The sequence below is a fragment of the Octopus sinensis genome, linkage group LG23, assembly GCF_006345805.1.
Source record: "Octopus sinensis linkage group LG23, ASM634580v1, whole genome shotgun sequence".
Classification (NCBI taxonomy): domain Eukaryota; kingdom Metazoa; phylum Mollusca; class Cephalopoda; order Octopoda; family Octopodidae; genus Octopus; species Octopus sinensis.
Window position 1 is genome coordinate 11,909,899 of NC_043019.1, and position 20,250 is coordinate 11,930,148.

At 38.8% G+C, this 20,250-nt stretch overlaps 1 protein-coding gene across 1 annotated transcript; it reads left to right on the forward strand.

Moving 5' to 3' along the window:
• The first annotated feature begins 1,983 nt into the window (after positions 1-1,983).
• On the forward strand, positions 1,984-19,351 carry LOC115223591 (succinate dehydrogenase [ubiquinone] iron-sulfur subunit, mitochondrial). The gene is made up of 9 exons (XM_029794240.2): positions 1,984-2,151; positions 8,196-8,282; positions 9,955-10,013; positions 11,143-11,286; positions 14,487-14,565; positions 15,455-15,577; positions 16,485-16,594; positions 17,709-17,823; positions 19,135-19,351. The coding sequence occupies exons 1-9, from the start codon at positions 2,080-2,082 to the stop codon at positions 19,222-19,224; spliced, it is 879 nt and encodes a 292-aa protein (XP_029650100.1). The 5' UTR covers positions 1,984-2,079; the 3' UTR covers positions 19,225-19,351.
• Positions 19,352-20,250: the final 899 nt, after the last annotated feature.

Here is a 20,250-nt window from a genome sequence, read left to right on the forward strand (position 1 = left end):
TACGATGAGTCAACGATTAAAAAAAAAATTACCATAATTTTTTATTCCATTTTTAATACATTTTTTGCTATATTTTTGCTATAACTCACTAAAAATGCTTATATAGTTATTTCCCTTACAAAACCGAGCAACGCGGGCGATACTGCTAGTCTTTATATATAAAAGTGAAGTTGTGTGTCTGTCTCCTACGATTTAGATTCCTAACTACTCCCACATTTTGCGGTGCATTTAAACCAAATTCGGGTCTTATCTATGTCGTGATTCATATCGAGCCCTTCTGGTATTAGCGCGCGTCTACGATGAGTCTATCTACGATTTTAAAAATAATTTAACACATCATTTTTTCCATTTTAATGCATTTTTTCGCTATTATATAAGGGAAGTAACTCTCTAAAAATGTCTACGATGAGTCAACGATTAAAAAAAAAATTACCATAATTTTTTATTCCATTTTTAATACATTTTTTGCTATATTTTTGCTATAACTCACTAAAAATGCTTATATAGTTATTTCCCTTACAAAACCGAGCAACGCCGGGCGATACTGCTAGTCTTTATATATAAAAGTGAAGTTGTGTGTCTGTCTCCTACGATTTAGATTCCTAACTACTCCCACATTTTGCGGTGCAGTTTAACCAAATTCGGGTATCTTATAGTCGTGATTCATATCGAGCCCTTCTGGGTATTAGCGCGCGTCTACGATGAGTCTACGATTTAAAAAATAATTTAACATCATTTTTTCCATTTTAATGCATTTTTTCGCTATTATATAAGGGAAGTAACTCTCTAAAAATGTCTACGATGAGTCAACGATTAAAAAAAAAATTACCATAATTTTTTATTCCATTTTTAATACATTTTTTGCTATATTTTTGCTATAACTCACTAAAAATGCTTATATAGTTATTTCCCTTACAAACCCGAGCAACGCCGGGCGATACTGCTAGTCTTTATATATAAAAGTAAAGTTGTGTGTCTGTCTCCTACGATTTAGATTCCTAACTACTCCCACATTTTGCGGTGCAGTTTAACCAAAACCGGGTATCTTATAGTCGTGATTCATATCGAGCCCTTCTGGGTATTAGCGCGTGTCTACGATGAGTCTACGATTTAAAAAAAAATTACCATCATTTTTTTTCCATTTTAATGCATTTTTTCGCTATTATATAAGGGAACTAACTCTCTAAAAATGTCTACGGTGAATCAACGATTTAAAAAAAAATTTACCATAATTTTTTTCCATTTTTAATGCATTTTTTTGCTATTTTTTGTCTATAACTCTCTAAAAATGCTTATATAGTTATTTCCCTTACAAACCCGAGCAACGCCGGGCGATACTGCTAGTATATATATACAGGAGTGGCTGAGTGGTAAGTAGCTTGCTAACCAACCACATGGTTCCGGGTTCAGTCCCACTGCGTGGTATCTTGGGCAAGTGTCTTCTGCTATAGCCCCGGGCCGACCAATGCCTTGTGAGTGGATTTGGTAGACGGAAACTGAAAGAAGCCTGTCGTATATATGTATGTATATATATATATATGTGTGTGTGTGTGTGTGTTTGTCCCCCTAGCATTGCTTGACAACCGATGCTGGTGTGTTTACGTCCCCGTAACTTAGCGGTTCGGCAAAAGAGACCGATAGAATAAGTACTGGGCTTACAAAGAATAAGTCCCGGGGTCGATTTGCTCGACTAAAAAGCGGTGCTCCAGCATGGCCGCAGTCAAATGACTGAAACAAGTAAAAGAGTAAAAGAGTATATATATATATATATATATAATATATATATATATATATACATGCATGTGTGCTTGTATGTAAAAATAAGATCCAAAATCAATGTATGTGTGTGTGTCTCGCTCTCTCTCTCTCTATATATATGTATATATATATATATATGTATGTATGTATGTATATATATCTGCTTGCGTGTTTGTGCATGTGCTGTGTCGCTTACATAAACATTTTCCCCCGGTGTGACGCACTTGACATGCGCAGTTAAAGAGTGGAGTGGAGTGTGGAGTGTGGCTGCGAGTGGGAGTCGAGTGTAAGTGTACTCTTACATATAACAACAACCCAAACATGATGGCTGTCCCTTGTTCTTCTCTCTCTCGATTTCTGCCCATTTCGAAAGCCTTGGTCCCAGTTCTACAAGTGAGTCAATCAATTAAACACTTCTTTTATTTCAATAGAGGAGTTTTTCCTCTAGCTTTCGCTTCGTTTTCTCGTCTTTTTACCTTAACATTACATAATGCAGTCTGACCTTGGTTATATACATGACAGACACAACAACTTTTTTAAACCGAAACATTTACTTAATGTGTCTATTTGATGCCCCTATTTAAATTTCCCTTACATATTTGCTTCCTTAACGGTATTCCATTACTTATTATCACCATATGGTGCTATTTTCTCAACATGCTTTTAAGGCAGACTTACACATACATACGAGGGGGATGCTGAAAAGACCCTGGCTTTGGGTAAAAGAAAATATAGGAGGGCAATCTTTCGTCTCTATGATCGCCTATAGGAGGATTAATTAATTATGGTTTTATGAAGCATGTTCCCCTCTCAGATTCACACGCTTATTGCAGTGGTCCTTCGGTTTTTCTAAACCCCTGGGAAAGAACTCGGAAGGTTGGTCCCCTAACCAGGCCTTTCGTGACACCCTTAAAGCCAGGAGCCTTTCTACACCCCCTAGTGTATGTATGCATATATATATATATATATATATATATATATATTGGTAAAAACGGTAAGATAACAAAAGAAAGAAAGAGACCTTAATATTACGTAAATAGAGATGGTGTTGTGGATTTCCACTTCGGCATCTGAAACTCAGAATTTTATCTTGACTATTGAGTAATTGTAACATATTATTTTATATATATATATATATTAGTCTGTTTAATAGCTGCAGAGAAGACCTCTACTAGTAGCATATTAACCTGAACCAGGTATGAATTTCTTTGCGGTCATTGACGCTACTAGAAATAGCAGCCAAGTCATAGTAACTGCTCTGTCAGACTTGTGATCTGAGGCATAGAGCCTACGGTTAAACAATAACATTTTAACTCCGGTTAACGAGGGACCATCTACACCAGTGCTTTTCAAACTTTTTGCTGGAGCGGAACCCCAAAGAAGCATTCCACTGGCTCGAGGAACCCCTGTGCAATAATTTAATAGTCTTATGCACACATACCTGCACAGGAGAATTAAAAATTACTGCCGATTTTAGCAGTTTTGTAACTTCTTGCGGAACCCTAAGGTTCCGTGGAACACTGGTTGAAAACCACTGATCTACACGGTAGCTCTACTTCCAAGACATGGCATCTAAATCTTCCTAAAAACCTACATCTTACTGTCTTCAAACTAAAGATACATTGGAGAATACGAAAGGATGGCTTAGGTCTAAATAACAAAAACCCACGTTACCCTTAAAAGCTGTTGATTGAAAGAACCGTTTCTTATTATTGAGAAGTTTGCTTCTCAATCATGTGGTCTTGGGTTCAGTTCCACTACGAGGAACCTTGGGGGTCGGTGTCTTCAACTATAGTCTTGAGCCGAGAAAAACGTTGTAAGTTGATTTGGTAGTCGGAAATTGAAAGAAGCCCGTTATATACACATCGCCATACCATAGCGGTTCGGCAAAAGAGACCAATAGAATAAGTACCAGGCTTAAAATATATATAGAGTACTGAGGTGGGGTGCGATTTGTTTGGCTAAAACCCCTCAAGTCCAGTGACTGAAACACATACTTTTGTATATTCACACACACACATACATAATAGTCCTGAATGAATATCAATCAATTTCTCTATATTGTCCTTATAACCGTTATAATTGGTTCATGTAACTTGGCTTTCTAAGTCTATATGGGAAAGTTTCAGCTGTGAACACTTGTGTTTTGGGCATAGTGTACCGCAGACTACATTTTCTAATGTGTCCTTTTCTTTCTTTTAAAAAAATAGTGTGTGATTTGGGATGGCTGTTCGACTGCTATTTCCAGCAGACGGATGTCTCTTTGTTACTACGTATTTACAAGTGTTTCCACCTTGTTTACCTGTATGGTGTGTTCGTTAGTCGTGTAGACTATGTGCTTCTTATGTAATCCTTATGTAATGTTTTGGCCTGCTTCAGTCGACCGTTTGTTTTCATATGTAATGTTGGGGAAGGTGATTTCAAGAGCAGGATTGTCGTGGATTAAAATTTATCAATTAAGACGATAGCACATCGTGGAATTTTAAAGTTGTAGTTTATCCCTTATTGAAGAATCTGGTTACGATAAAATATAGGTATACCCGTACGATTGTGGTCCATCCCTCGACTTTGTTTCCTCATAACTTCCAGAAAATGGATATTTTTTAATGAAATTTACTACAAATACATTTCAGATGGTGTAACTTACGATTATATCGAAATTTAATATGAAAAACGAAAAGAAAACGGTGGATGCGTGCACACACATACATGCTGAGATACATCAGATATATATTTTTTTTGTTTTCAGCTCTAAGGCTGTGGCCATGCTGGAGCATTTTGTATATTTACAAAATGAAACTTGAAATTTTGGAAAAAAATTATGTGATGTACGTCAGTATGTATGTGTGCACACAATAATTTTTTTTCATATTAAACTCCAATATAATCGTATACTACACCATCTAAAAAGTATCTGTAGAAAACTGCATTAAAAATATCCATTTTTCTGAATGTTATGAGGAAACAAAGTTGGAGAAGGTGGGCACACATCTGTAGGGGTGCCAAAATATGACCTAAGTAGACAGCTTTTAGGTTTGGGATTATGAATGACCTGATAATAATATTGTTTGTTTCACGTCTGTCTTTCCTTGCTTGCATTGGTTAGACGTGTAAATATTCCATACAAAACAATCATAAACTTTTTTGTTTGTAAAATTTCCAATAACACTTTCAAAACCAGTTTCTAACACTGATGTTCCCTAAATCAGCAACTTGTGTTTTAAACCCTATGAAGTTATTGAGCTTGCTAAAAGATTGTTGTGTTTTTTGTTATTGGAATTCTCACAGTGTTTTCAAACTAAACGGTTGGAAATATCTCACAAAGTTTGTAGTCATTGTCATCATCATTGTAACACTCACCTTCTCCATGCTTGCATGGGGTCAGATGGAGTTTATTGAGACAGATTTTCTGTAGCAGGACATCCTTCCTGTTGCCATTCCTCTCCTGTTTCCAAGCAAGGTAATATTTTCCTATGGTCAGACATATTCTTGTAGAATGTTGGAAACGACACTGCTTGTTTGACAGTGGCAATCATTTACAACTATTGCGTGATGTCAAGACAAGAAGACACAAACACACACACACACACGATAGACTTCTTTCAGTTTCCATCTGCCAAATCCACTTAGAAGGTTTAGAAGACATTTGCCCAAAGTGCCACACAGTGGAACTGAACCTGAAACCATTTGGTTGGAAAGCTAACTTCTAACCACACAACCACAGATTTTTCTTCTGCTTTTCCATAATTTTATGTGCTGATTATAAATGTTGCCTTTCTATTATGAAATCTTCATCGTTTAATGCCTGGAATTATCAGCATGCCAACCATTTTGCTTTCTTGGCACCTCACTTTCAGACATTGTGGAATATTATTTCCATAATCATCTCTATATATAAAGCTGAAGTTGTCTGTGTGTGGCAGGTTTGGTAGCCCTCAACTAACACTATCTCCTCCGAGACCCTGTGGCGCAAGTTGACCAAAATTGAGAGTATGATAGAAGAAGGCTTGCTCTTCATTCCGTAGAAGAAAAAATTCAAATCGGACCATGTCAACACCATTACATCAAAAAGGTGCTTTTTTTCTATAAAAATCCCTATTTTTTACGATTTTTTGACTGCTGTGTCGCCATTTTTCGGTGTATTTCAACCAGAAAAATGTTTACTTAAAGAGAATAACAAGCTACATAATGCAAAACTTTTACTTTTCAAAAATTCCAATTCTAAAAGGTCAAAACAAACTCGAGCAATACCAGGCGATACTGCTAGTAGATCAAAATTTTCAGTGAACAGTTTATCATGCAATAATACCAACTTGCCTTAGATCACCTCTTGGTTCTGTGATACAATCTTCAGTGATCTATATTAAAATTTTCCATCAAAATTTCATCTTAATTTACTTCAAACACCAGCTTAATAATAACAATTATTAAATTCTTCATTTATTTAAAAAATTAATTGAAACAAAGACAGCTTATTCCAATAGAGTTTATTTCAGTAGAGATATGATAGCAAAAAGGTTAAGACTCTTCAGGTGAATCAGCTGTGTTGGTCATTTATTGTTGGCTGGCATCAGGTGTTGTGTAATAATTCACCTTTCTTCTCTTTCAACTCATGCCACCAAAGGAGAGTTTGATTTCTATCAAGATTTGATGCCACCTTTTTTGGCTTTGCTCCAGATGCTTTTCTTGTTGTTTTGTATCTTTAGCAAATCTTCAAGGAGAGTCTCAATGTTATATAACTTTCACTGGCTTGAATGACCTTTCTATAAATATTGACTGGAGCCAATATTTTATACTAAATAGTTTAAGCCAGCAGTTCTCGACCTTTTTTTTTTTTTTTTTTTTGTTGTTACCTCTGAACCCCTTCGATTAGTATTTTATTTTGGTGAACCCTCATAGCCATTCAATGTTTAAAAACTCTCGTAGATACTTTTTTCAAAATTCCTATTTTGTTCATCATGCAATCATTTGTGTAGTTTGAACTCTGTAAAATGTTAGAGAAAGAAACTCAGCTGTTTCTTGCTATAACGATAAACGTTGCCCTTTTCAAGCCTAGCCAGGGCTCATGGGCCCGGTTTCCCGGTTTCTGTGGCGTATGTGTTCCCCCCAGCTGGACGGGATGCCAGTCCATCGCAGCGTTACTCAAGAAACAGGAAGAGAGAGTGAGAGAAAGTTGTGGCAATGCTTTGGACAGGCAAAGTTGAATGTAATTGGAAGGTAAAGTTTCTTTTATTTCCAATGCATTGATTACTTACAGGTTTCCTCCAGGTACTTGGTATTGTAAGGTGGCGAGCTGGCAGAAATGCTTAGCAGTATTTCGTCTGCTGTTACGTTCTGAGTTCAAATTCTGCCGAGGTCGACTTTGCCTTTCATCCTTTCGGGGTCGATAAATTAAGTACCAGTTACTCAATGGGATCGATATAATCGACTTAATACCTATGTCTGTCCTTGTTTGTCCCCTCTATGTTTAGTCCCTTGTGGGAAATAAAGAAATAGGTATTGTAATAGATAAATTTCTGTGAAATTAGTTTTTGTTTGTTCTTAGACTTGTGGAATTTTTAATACAAGAAACCATTTATCTCCCCTACAGCAAGACACCTGTACCTGTTTCTCTATCATACTTTAACCTCTTATCACCCAGCATAAAACCACCTCCCTCAATATCAGTATTACACCCCTTAGTTGAGGAAGTCTTGTTTTGCGAGTTACTTGGTCGCCTCGCTGGTGCTGGTACCACATAAAAAGCACCCAGTGCACTCTGTAAAGTGTTTGGCATTAGGAAGGACATCCAGTCATAGAAACTACGCCAAAGCAGACATTGGAACTTAGCACGGTCCTCTGGCTTGCCAGCTCCTGCCAAACCCAACAAACTAATGCCAGCTTGGAAAACAGACCTCAACCCTTTCGCTACTGTATTTATTTTGAGATGCTCTGTGTTTCTTTCAATTACTTTAAATATAACAAAGAGTTTAGTGAAATAACTTAGTTATCATTCAGCTGGTGTTAGGAACATAAATTGTGACAAAGGTTTGGTGGAAGATTTTAATTCAAAACTTATGAAAACAAGACATTTGTACTCAGAGCCAGAGCCAGTTTCAGCCAGGTTGGTAACAAAAGAATTAAAAGTATCATGGTGACTTTAACCTTTTTGTTATCTTATTTCTATTGAGATACTCTGTGTTTCTTACAATTAATTTTAAATATAACAAAGAATTTAGTAAAATAGCTTAGTTATCATTAAGCTAGTGTTAGGAACATTAATTGTTGCTAATGTTAGGTGGAGGATTTTAATTCAAAACTTATGAAAACAAGACATTTGTACTCAGAGCCAGAGCCGGTTTCAGCTGGGTTGGTATCAAAAGGGTTAAATGATGATGACATAAAAAATACAAAATTAATTGAAATTTTCACAATCAATTTTATATTTCTACTTTCAGTCCCAGTCGGTGAGATGTGCACAGACTGCAGCTGCAGTTGCAGCGGAACCAAGCAAGCGTGTAAAAACTTTTACTATTTACAGATGGGTGAGTAATCACAATGTGTTCATAAGATTAATTACTGGCATCTCCAAATGTTCGCTGTTTTGATCTTTTATCTCTTACTTGTTTCAGCCATTTGACTGTGGCCATGCTGGGGCATCACCTTGAAGGGTTTTGCCAAACAAATCAACCTCAGGACTTTTTTTTTTTCTGACCCATTCATATTCGTCTGACTGAGTTGTATAGACAATCATCATCGTTTAATGTTCACTGTCCATGCTGGCATGGGTTGGATAGTTTGAGAGACTGCGCCAGGCTCCAATCTGATCTGGCAGTGTTTCTACAGCTGGATGCTGTTCCTAATGCTGACTACTCAAGGAGTGTAGTGGGTGCTTTTTATGTGCCACCAGCATGGAAGCCAGTCAGGTGGCACTGGCATCGACCGCGCTTGAATGGTGCTTTTTATGTGCCATTAGCACAGGAGCCAGTCAGGTGGTACTGGCATTGACTGCACTCGAATGGTGCTTTTTACGTGTCACCGGCACCTGTCAAAAATGCAGTGACTCAGTTTGTAATTGTATGCTAAATGTAGTTTAAGATCTGTACGATTGTGAATAGAAGCCCTTTAAATGGGATTCCTGTGAAGAATCTCTAGGGTACCATTAATCGACAGTGTGCATAGCTTGGAGATCAGGGTATCTCTACTAGTTGAGCTGCTACTTCTCTGCATTGAAAAGTCACAGCTCTGGCGTGACTGACATGTGATTAGAATGTTGCAAGGAAGAATCACAAGATGGATTCTTCAAGTTGACCCAACCAGCAAGAGACCCAGTGTTAGACCAAGAATGAGAAGGCGGTGAGCTGGCAGAATCGTTAGCATGCTGGGCAAAATGCTTAGTGGTATTTCGTCTGTCTTTACATTCTGAGTTCAAATTGTGCCGAGGTCGACTTTGCCTTTCATCCTCTCGGGGTCGATAAATTAAGTACCAGTTATGCACTGGGGTCAATGTAATCGACTTATTGCCTTTCATCCTTTCGGGATCGATAAATTAAGTACCAGTTACGCACTGGGGTCGATGTAATTGACTTAATCCCTTTGTCTGTCCTTGTTTGTCCCCTCTATGTTTAGCCCCTTGTGGGCGATAAAGAAATAAGAATGAGATGATCATCGTCATCATTTAGTGTCCGTTTTCCATTCTGGCAAGGGTTAGACAGTTTGACTGGAACTGGTAAGCTGGAAAGCTGTACCAGGCTCATCTGATTTTGGCTTGGTTTTCTACAGCTGGATGCCTTTCCTAATGCCAACCACTCCAAGAGTGTAGCAGGTGCCTTTTATGTGTCACTGTCATGGGTGCCTAATATCCATCGTCTCAGATAGTTATGCTTGGGAACCCTACAGAAAAGTGTAATGACAGTCACTTCAGATAGGACCCTATGGAGGAGGTTCCTGAGGATTCTATGGCCACGACTAATTGAATACCTAGGGATAGATGGTTGGATAATAACCATAACCTCAGTTAGCCACACTTGCTTCTGATAGGACCCTATGAAGGAAGTGCCTGAGGACTCTAACCCCACAGCTTTCCCAGGAATAGTGGGCGAAGACGATGAGATGGGACAGGGAATATTACTTATGGGTTTTCTTTTTGGTCCCTTTTGCTCCCTAATCAGTGAAGTGTTACCAGTTACACTAATTCCTTTGTTCTCTCTTCTCTAGGATCCAGACAAGCAGGGAGATAAACCACGGATGCAAAGCTATGAAATTGACTTAAACAGGTAACTCTGTTCACGTTTACAGTTTAGTATATGAATCTTCACCCACCCCAATCACTTTTTGTATCATGCGACATCCCACACACATACATACACTCTATCATTGTGTTGTCAGTAAAACACAGGAGATGTGCGTGTGTGAGTATTACCACTGTCTGAGCAAATACAAAAGAAAACAAGTGGATTTTTTTTTCTTTTAGAACAGTGGCTCTTGGAGCATATAAAGCTCTAAAGCTATAATTAATTGTATGTAAATACTAGATGTGGAGGTGTGTGGTTTAGTGGTTAGGGTGTTGGACTCGGGATCATGAGATTGTGGTTTCGATCCCTGGACCGGGCTATGTGTTGTGTTCTTGAGCAAAGCACTTTGTTTCACGCTGCTCCAGTCCACTCAGCAGTAGAAATGAGTTTATCCTGGAGAGGGATGGGCTCCACCGGGCTTTCTCAGCCTAGATACACTGCATGGCTGCAGCGCCCCCAACGACCTTCAAGGGGTGAAGGGACTTGTCCAATACTGGATTGAAAACCTCTTTACAATAGAAAAAGTCAAAGGGTCTCTGTGGGACTTTAAAATAAAAAGTATATTTCTTTATGATCCCCAGTAAGCAAAAGTCCTTTAGCTTCAAGTTATGACATGTGAAGACCATTGGAATGAGAAAATATCTTTCCAGCAAAACAGTTAAGGATTGGCGACAGCAGTGATAGAAAATCCACTTCCACTAGTTTTGTGTAACACATGTCAGCATGCAAAAGGCTGTGTGGTAAGAAGTTTGCTTCCCAAACAACATGGATTTGGGTTCAGTCCCAATGTTTGGCACCTTGGGCAAGTATCTTCTGCTATAGCCCTGGGCAGACCAAAGCCTTGTGCTATAGAAAACCTGCCAAAACAGTCACTGGAATATGATGCAGTCCTCGGACCCATTAGATGCTGTCAAACCAAAAGGATGAAAGGCAAAGTTGAATACTGCTGAGGTTGACTTGGCCTTTCATCCTTTGGGGGGTTGGGGATCAATAAAATAAGTACCAGTTGAGTATTGGGGGGCTCAATGTAATCAACTTACCCCCTTCCACTAAAATTGCTGCCCTTGTACCAAAATATAAAAAAATCATTGTAATTTATTCTGGTTTACAGATGTGGGCCCATGGTCCTTGATGCCTTGATCAAGATAAAGAATGAGGATGACCCCACTTTAACATTTCGGCGGTCTTGTCGTGAAGGCATCTGTGGCTCTTGTGCCATGAATATTGGTGGTGTGAACACCTTGGCATGTATCTGGTGAGTAACTTGAAATCCTAATATATAACTTGAATAATCTATTTGATGTATACATCTCACACACACACACTTCCTCTCCTTAAGGCTGTAGTATAATAATAATAATAATAATAATGAAATTATTGTATACAGTGCTCAGGTGCACCACAACTTGTCAGAAAGTGCATATAAAGTACATGCAGTAATGTAGAAATGTCTGGAAAGCGAACAATGTATGAGTCAGATACATGCTTGTGTGTGTATGGAGGGGAGAAAATTAGGTGTAGTGTTGGCGAATCTCAGGAAGCGTGGAAGTTTTGAAGGATGCAGTGCTCCGACAACTAACAACTGATGCCGGCAGTTTGTTCCATGCTTCAGCAACTCTCAGCGTGAAAAAATGTTTCCTGAAGTCATTTGGGAGGAGGAGACTGTAGAGAGCAGTGGTTCTCAACTAGGGTCCATATAAAATTTTATGGGTCCACACAGGCAAAATAGTAAACTGGAGATCCATAGTATTATTTTATAGGTCCATTGAAAATTTTTGCTTTAGATGTATTTATTATAAGAAACAGCTGGATTTCTCTCTCCAACATTTTACACAGTTCAGCTTATATAAGTTAACTAGCAGTATCGCCCGGCATTGCTCGGGTTTGTAAGGGAAATAACTATATAAGCATTTTTAGAGATGTAAAGTATAATAGCCATCTCAATATGGCTAACCACAAAGGGGAGGTGTTACTGTAGCTTTTTACGTTCTGAAATTTAATAATACATTTTTAGAGAGTTACTTCCCTTATATAATAGCAAAAAAATGCATTAAAAATGGGAAAAAATGATGGTAAATTTTTTTTTTAATCGTAGACTCATTGTAGACGCGCGCTAATACCCAGAAGGGCTCGATATTAATCACGACTATAAGATACCCGCTTTTGGTTACACTGCACCGCAAAATGTGGGAGTAGTTAGGAATCTAAATCGTAGGAGACAGACACTCACACAACTTCACTTTTATATATAAAGATGTGTGGAAAGCAAAATAGGAATTTTAAAAGAAGTTTCTATAAAATTAGTTTATATATTTCTTTATTGCTTACAAGGGGCTAAACACAGAGGGGACAAACAAGGACAGACAAACGGATTAAGTCGATTATATCGATCCCAGTGCGTAACTGGTACTTATTTAATCGACCCCGAAAGGATGAAAGGCAAAGTTGACCTCGGCGAAATTTGAACTCAGAACGTAGCGGCAGGCGAAATACCTATTTCTTTACTACCCACAAGGGGCTAAACACAGAGGGGACAAACAAGGACAGACAAACAGATTAAGTCGATTATATCGATCCCAGTGCGTAACTGGTACTTATTTAATCGACCCTGAAAGGATGAAAGGCAAAGTTGACCTCGGCGAAATTTGAACTCAGAACGTAGCGGCAGGCGAAATACCTATTTCTTTACTACCCACAAGGGGCTAAACACAGAGGGGACAAACAAGGACAGACAAACAGATTAAGTCGATTATATCGATCCCAGTGCGTAACTGGTACTTATTTAATCGACCCCGAAAGGATGAAAGGCAAAGTTGACCTCGGCGGAATTTGAACTCAGAACGTAGCGGCAGACGAAATACCTATTTCTTTACTACCCACAAGGGGCTAAACAGAGAGGGGACAAACAAGGACAGACAAACGGATTAAGTCGATTATATCGATCCCAGTGTCTAACTGGTACTTATTTAATCGACCCCGAAAGGATGAAAGGCAAAGTCGACCTCGGCGTAATTTGAACTCAGAATGTAACAGCAGACGAAATACCACTAAGCATTTCACCCGGTGTGCTAACGATTTTGCCAGCTCGCCACCTTAGTTTCTATAAAACTATTTTCTAATCATCAAATGGTTATAGGGGTCCACCAGAATAAAATAATAATCAAAGGGGTCCATAGATAAAAAAACAAGGGCATATATTCCAGGTGTGCGCTGCACACCTGTCAGAAATGTCAGATTCATTATAAATATTACTCTTACTCATTAATTTAATCACAAATCTTAATGGAAAACTTTTGTTATGCCCCTGCTTGAAATTTGGTGGCTTTGAGTGTGGCAGCATATTCAATACAACAACCACCATATACCACTGATAAAAAAAGTGGTTGAGAACCCCTTCTAAAGAGGTTATTTTGGATCGTTATTCTGGCTATGACCATTTTAAATGCTAAAAGGGTTAAACAATCTCTTGTTATAAAAGTGGGGAAAGCAGTGAACTGGCAGATCTGTGAGTTCGTCGGACAAAATGCTCAGTGGAATTTCTTCTGGCACTTTGCATTATGAGTTCAAATTCTGCTAATGTCTGACTTAGCCTTTCATCCTTTCAAGATCGATAAAATGAGCACACCAGTGTCAGTGTAATTGACTTGCTTCATCGTCATCATTTAGTGTCCGTTTCCCATTCTGGCATGGGTTTGACGGTTTGACAGAAACTGGTAAGCCGTACCAGGCTCATCTGATTTTGCCTTGGTTTCTACAGCTGGATGCCCTTCCTAATGCCAACCACTCTAAGAGTGTAGTGGGTGCTTTTTACGTATCACTTGCATGGGTACCTTTTATGTGTCACTGGCACGGTTACCTTTTACGTGTCACCGGAATGGGTACCTTTTACGTGTCACTGGCACGGGTACCTTTTACGTGTCACTGGCACGGGTACCTTTTACGTGTCACTGGCACGGGTACCTTTTACGTGTCACTGGCACGGGTACCTTTTACGTGTCACTGGCATGGGTACCTTTTACGTGTCACCGGCACAGGTACCTTTTATCTGTCAACGGCACGGGTACCTTTTGTGTCTCACCGGCACGGGCACCTTTTGTGTGTCACCGGCACGGGCACCTTTTGTGTGTCACCGGCACGGGCACCTTTTGTGTGTCACTGGCACCCCTAAATACTTCTTCCCCTAATCTTGCTAGACTTCAGCCAAAGTTTGATACCATTATTATAAAATTAGAAGACTGGAAAAGTTGGTAGAGCACTTGGGTTAAAAGTAGTGGAAGGGTTAAAGTCTTGGTTGTCGTTTATGTTAATTAAACTTTTAAATAGAAACAAGCAACAGGTAATGAAAGGTTTTCTTTTCCTTCAAATGTTGACTATGTCAAGATAGTCTCCCCTTTTTTGGTTTTTTTTAGATCTGTTTGACATCTCAATTTTCTTTTTTACTTTTCTATTTTCCAGTAAAATCGATGGTAATATATCGAAGCCCACCAAGATTTACCCTTTACCTCACATGTATGTGATTAAGGACCTTGTGCCTGTAAGTGCCAGTTTCTGAATTCAATGTTTTTGTTGTTTAAAACAAAATGTTTATATAACTCTTAAGCATTCAGATTACACTGTGAAATGTAATGCTTATTTACCATATTTTCTAGCATACAAGTCAATGTATATATATAATGTAAACATTGAAATACCATCACTATCTTTCTCCTAAACGTGAGTAGCCGTGTAGCTCCTCTTCCCTCATACCTTAACCCCTATCTAGCATATGAATTGATAGGGGTTAAGGAAATCTCAAAACTACAAGATTAATGTGAAACTATACAAATACCACATTTTCTAGAATAACAAATCAAATTTTTCTGACCAAAATTTACATAAAAAAAAAACACAGAAGTCAGTTGACTTATACCCCAAGACAACTTACCAGTACTATCAATGTAGCCATGTAGCTTGCAAGTCAACAAACCCAGGGAAGAATAGCAATGTTTGTTTTTACTTCTACTTTTATTACAAACACAGAACTGAATCTCCCTAAAAAGTAACATCATCACCATTTAACGTTTTTTCCATGCTGGTAAGGGTTAGATGGTTTATGCATGAACTGACGAGCCAGAAGGCTGCTCTGAGCTCCTATGTCTGTTTTGGCATGGTTTTCGTGGCTGGATGCCCTTCATGATGCCAACAGAGTGTATAGAATGCCTTTTTTCTTTTTTTCCTTTGTGGCACCAGCACTGTTGAGATCACCAAACACCCATAAGACAAGGTTCCTCAACTAAGTGGCATGTAGTAGTATTGAAGGGTATGAAAGTATGGTGTCTTTTTATTATGAGTATCTTTAGAATAACAACCAGGAAGGTTTAATTCTCACTCTCGCTACAGTGATCTATATGTCATTACTGAGATATTCTCTTTTTTCTCTTCAGGATATGAACAACTTTTACGCCCAGTATGCTTCTATTGAACCATACTTGAAGAAGAAAGATATTAAGGAAGAAGACGTTGGCAAGGAACAGTACCTTCAGTCTGTGGAGGACAGAGCAAAATTGGTAAAGCTTGTATATTCTAAAACAAAAACTGATAAGTCTTTGAAGTTTATTTACAGACCAAGCGTGGAGGCACGTGGCTTAGTGGTTAGGGTGTCAGCATCATGATCGTAAGATTGTGGTTTCGATTCCTGGACCAGGCGACGCGTTGTGTCCTTGAGCAAAACACTTCATTTCATGTTGCTCCAGTCCACTCAGCTGGCAAAAATGAGTAACGCTGCGATGGACTGGTGTCCCGTCCAGCTGGGGAACACATACGCCATTGAAACCGGGAAACTGGGCCCATTAGCCTGGCTAGGCTTTAAAAGAGCGCATATGTGGAGGCGCAATGGCCCAGTGGTTAGGGCAGCGGATTCGTGGTCGGAGGATCGCGGTTTCGATTCCCAGACTGGATGTTGTGTGTGTTTATTGAATGAAAACACCTAAAACCACCGCAAGGCGGTTAGTGTAACTTTGACTTCTGATATTGAAGATAAAAACCAACAGCAATCCAAGGTAAGATCTAGGAAGGTAGTAATCTAAGTAGGTTAATTGTGGTATTCCAAATAGTTCCAGTGGTGATCAGTGATGAAGTTCAAGGAATAGATTGAAAAGAAGATGGGGTTGGGAGGTCTGAGAGGAGGAAGTTCATTCAGGCAGGATCAGAAGGTAGTCTCCCAGTTTTGCTACCTTAGTACTTATTGATCTTGTCCAACCAACAATATTTATTGAGTGTCCATTCCACTTTATGGTGGCAACCACTTATGACTGGTCTTTGATCCCTCAACACATGGTTCATCTTGAATAAATCTTTGTTACAAATAAGGTGCCAGCAATATTTTAGGGTAACCCCCTTTTTTCTCTATAAAACTGATCTTGTGTCTATGTCATTTGCATATTCCAATATAGTGAATTATGTTTTCTTTTTCAGGATGGTCTTTATGAATGTATATTGTGTGCCTGCTGCAGTACCTCCTGCCCCAGTTACTGGTGGAACTCTGACAAATATCTTGGTCCTGCCGTCCTTATGCAAGCTTATCGGTAGGAACTTGTTTCTGTTATGTTTCTGCATACAAAGGGGTGCTGAAAAGTTCCTGGCTTTGAGTAAAAGAAAATACAGGAGGATCAATTAATTAGGATTTTATTCAACATATCCCCCTTTCAGATTCACACACTTATTGCAGTGGCCCTTCAGTTTTTCTAGGCCCTCAGAAGGTTAGGCCACCAACCACGCTTTTCATTATACCCTTAAAACCACAGACTTTTCAGCACCCCATCATATTTATGCACAATTAACCTCTTTTATGCCATGCCAATGACACTAAACTCTGCTTGCAAAGACCTGTTGGAGCAAGTGAAATCGAAATTGAACCAAATTTGATGATTGGCACCCATGCCAGTGGAGCACTAACAGCTCCATCCAAGTGGGATCACTGCCAGAGCAGCTGACTGGCTTCCAAAAGCACCATTTGAGCGTGATCGTGACCAGCGTCACCTTACTGGTACTTGTGCAGGCGGCACGTGAACAAAACATTTGAATGAGGTCGTTGCCAGTGCTGCTGGACTGACTCCTGTGCAGATGGCACGTTAAAAACACCATTTTTGAGCGTGGCTGTTGCCGGTACCGCTAGACTGGACCTCGTGCTGGTGGCACTTTAAAAGCACCCACTACACTTTCGGAGTGGTTGGCGTTAGAAAGGGCATCCAGCTGTAGAAACACTGCCAGATCAGACTGGAGCCTGGTGCAGCTTTTTTGGCTTCCCAGACCCCGGTCGAACCCTGCAACCCATGCTAGCATGGAAAACAGACGTTAAACGATGATGATGATGAATCCACTTGAAACTTGCTCTGGTTCTGTAATACAAAACCTCTTAGTTTTAAAATGTCTAAATTTAATCCTTTAGCATTTAATCCAGCCATATCCAGCTCAAATATTCTTCTGGTTTTATGTTCAGACCAGCCAGATTTGGCCTTTCACACCTACCTTACAATGTTAATTCTAAAAAATAAACAATCACATCATCAAAAATCTTGAAGCTATGAGACAATGCATAATTAATTCCAAACAATATGAATAAGTGTCACTAATCTGAATGCTAAACAGTTAAATTACGACATCGGAGGGTTTAACTGCAACCGTCTCATTACATTACAGTTGGATGATAGATTCCCGAGATGATTTCACTGTTGAAAGGCTATCCAAAATGGAAGACAAGTTCTCCGTCTACAGGTGTCACACTATTATGAATTGTACCAAAACCTGTCCAAAAGTAAGTTTTGTTTTTTTGTTGTTGTTTTTTTAAATAATTCTGTCTTCTGTTAAAGTAAACCTTTTGACTAAAAATGCAGTAGCATTTATGATTTGTCTATTTGAATGATGGGTGGCGAGCTGGCAGAAACGTTAGCACGCCGGGCGAAATGCGTAGCCGTATTTCGTCTGCCGTTACGTTCTGAGTTCAAATTCCGCCGAGGTCGACTTTGCCTTTCATCCTTTCGGGGTCGATAAATTAAGTACCAGTTACGCACTGGAGTTGATATAATTGACTTAATCCATTTGTCTGTCCTTGTTTGTCCCCTCTGTGTTTAGCCCCTTGTGGGTAGTAGAGAAATATATTATTAGCACAAGGCCACAGATAAGTAAAGTGATTGACCCAAGAAGAGCGAAAAGAATAGAACCTACCTAAGTAGGATTTGAACTAAACACTGCAAGGCTTTTTATCTGCTGCTCTTTCAGTTATCATGTAAGGTTTAGTTGTGTAGAATAACGCCCCCTCCACTTCTTCTACTCATCTCGTATCCTGAGGAGTCTACCTGGATACCTCATCTTTACTACCTGTGTCTTTGGAGCAGCAACTGATCGTTCTCTCTCTCCCCTACTAAATGTGACTAACCCTGCAGCTCTTCTACAAGAACTTGTTCTGCTCCCTTTCCTTCTGTCATACTTTGACCCCCTCATCCCCTCGTATAAAGCTCCCTCCCACCTCCCTTGGATTCATAGTCTTGCGAGTTGCAGAGGGATCTCAATAGTGCTTGTGGCACACGAAAATACCCAGTACACCCACCGTATGAAGTGGCTGGTATGCTTCCTTTTAAAGCCAGTTTTTCATTTATTTTACCTTTTAAATTTTACTTATTTTACAATGCTAAATGTTTAAGGAAACACTGCCTGCATTCTAATTTACATGAAGAATCTTAATCCAGATGTTAGCAATAGCCCTATACTAGGGCTGAGAGACTGATTCAATAGATGACTATATTCCATTTTTACTACAAAATGTGTGGCTGTGTATCAATTATCACAAGCTATGTACTGGGGCTGAGAGGTTGATTTTGTCAATGACTGTATTCTTCCTTTGCTACAACTATGTTGTTGTGTGCCAGAGTTAGTAAAAGCCCTGTACCGCGACTTGTTCCTAAATTTGTGGTTCTGTATCAAAGTCAAAAATAGCTTTATACTAAGGCTGACTCAGTATCTCGTGTCCTTAATGTGTGACCTTGTGTTTTAAGTTTTTCACAAATTCCACATGTCCTGTCTCTAATGTTTGTACACTCACAATGGAACTGGTTTTATTCTTTTCCAGCATTTGAACCCCGGGTTGGCTATTGGAGAAATTAAAAAGATGTTGGCTCTCTATAAAAAGAATGCTGAAACTAGTGCAGCTCATGCATAATGGTAATTAGCTGGTAGTATTTAATTATAATCAGACGAACTTCTCCACAGTATATAAAGTATGTTATCACATCTACATTTCCTCTTTTTTTTATGTTAGAATAAAAATGTTGCCTCTGGAAACTATTTAGCTGGATTTTTTTTTTTTTTTGTTTATTTAAGTTTGTTTTTCTAAATGTTCTTTAGATATTGTAAGCAGTGATTTGTAATGGATCTAGTGGGTGAACTTGAAAAGAAAACTTTAATCTGGATTCTTTTCTTATCACAGATTACATAAGTCATTACACTTTCAAAGCAGCATTTACTAAATTCCTCTCTCTTTTCTATTCCTCAGTTGTTTACCCCCTGGTGTAAGCCACAGTGTTACTGTCCTGGCTTGGATCAGTAGTAGTGAGGAATATCATTACAGGCATATATATACATAGTTTGTTATATTAAGAGAAGAATTACACACTCCATTAGCTTACAGCTGTTTCAGCTATCAGAAGCAGTGCACTCAAAACAGAAAGCTCATGCATCATTTTATAGCAGAAACAGCTATAAGCTAATGAAATTGATTTTATAACTCCTCTTATCTTGTGATTCCATAAATTCATGTTATGCTCTGTACTCTGCCTAAAGCTATATTCTGAAACGTATGTATATTGAGTTCTAATGACAGGTTATTAGTATTAGTATACCTAAGCAAAATCATTATATATATATTCCAAATATAAATATAAGAGAGTGGTCACTATATTGCTCACTCTAGCACCAGTTAATCCAAAAGGTTTCAAACCCACGAAATACATGTTTCCCATGAAAGTCAGTACGACTGTTCGCTCACACGACACAGGGCAAATAAAAAATACAAAAATACAGATTATTTTGGGACAATTGTTTCGCTATTAATGAATTAAATGTAATATTACTTACAAAAAATCCATTTGTAGCTCGTCAGCCAAGACTATCTGGATGAAATCCACTCAATCACACGCCAGATTTTACCATAACGATAAAACGCGTGTGGTTCAATTGATTACATCCG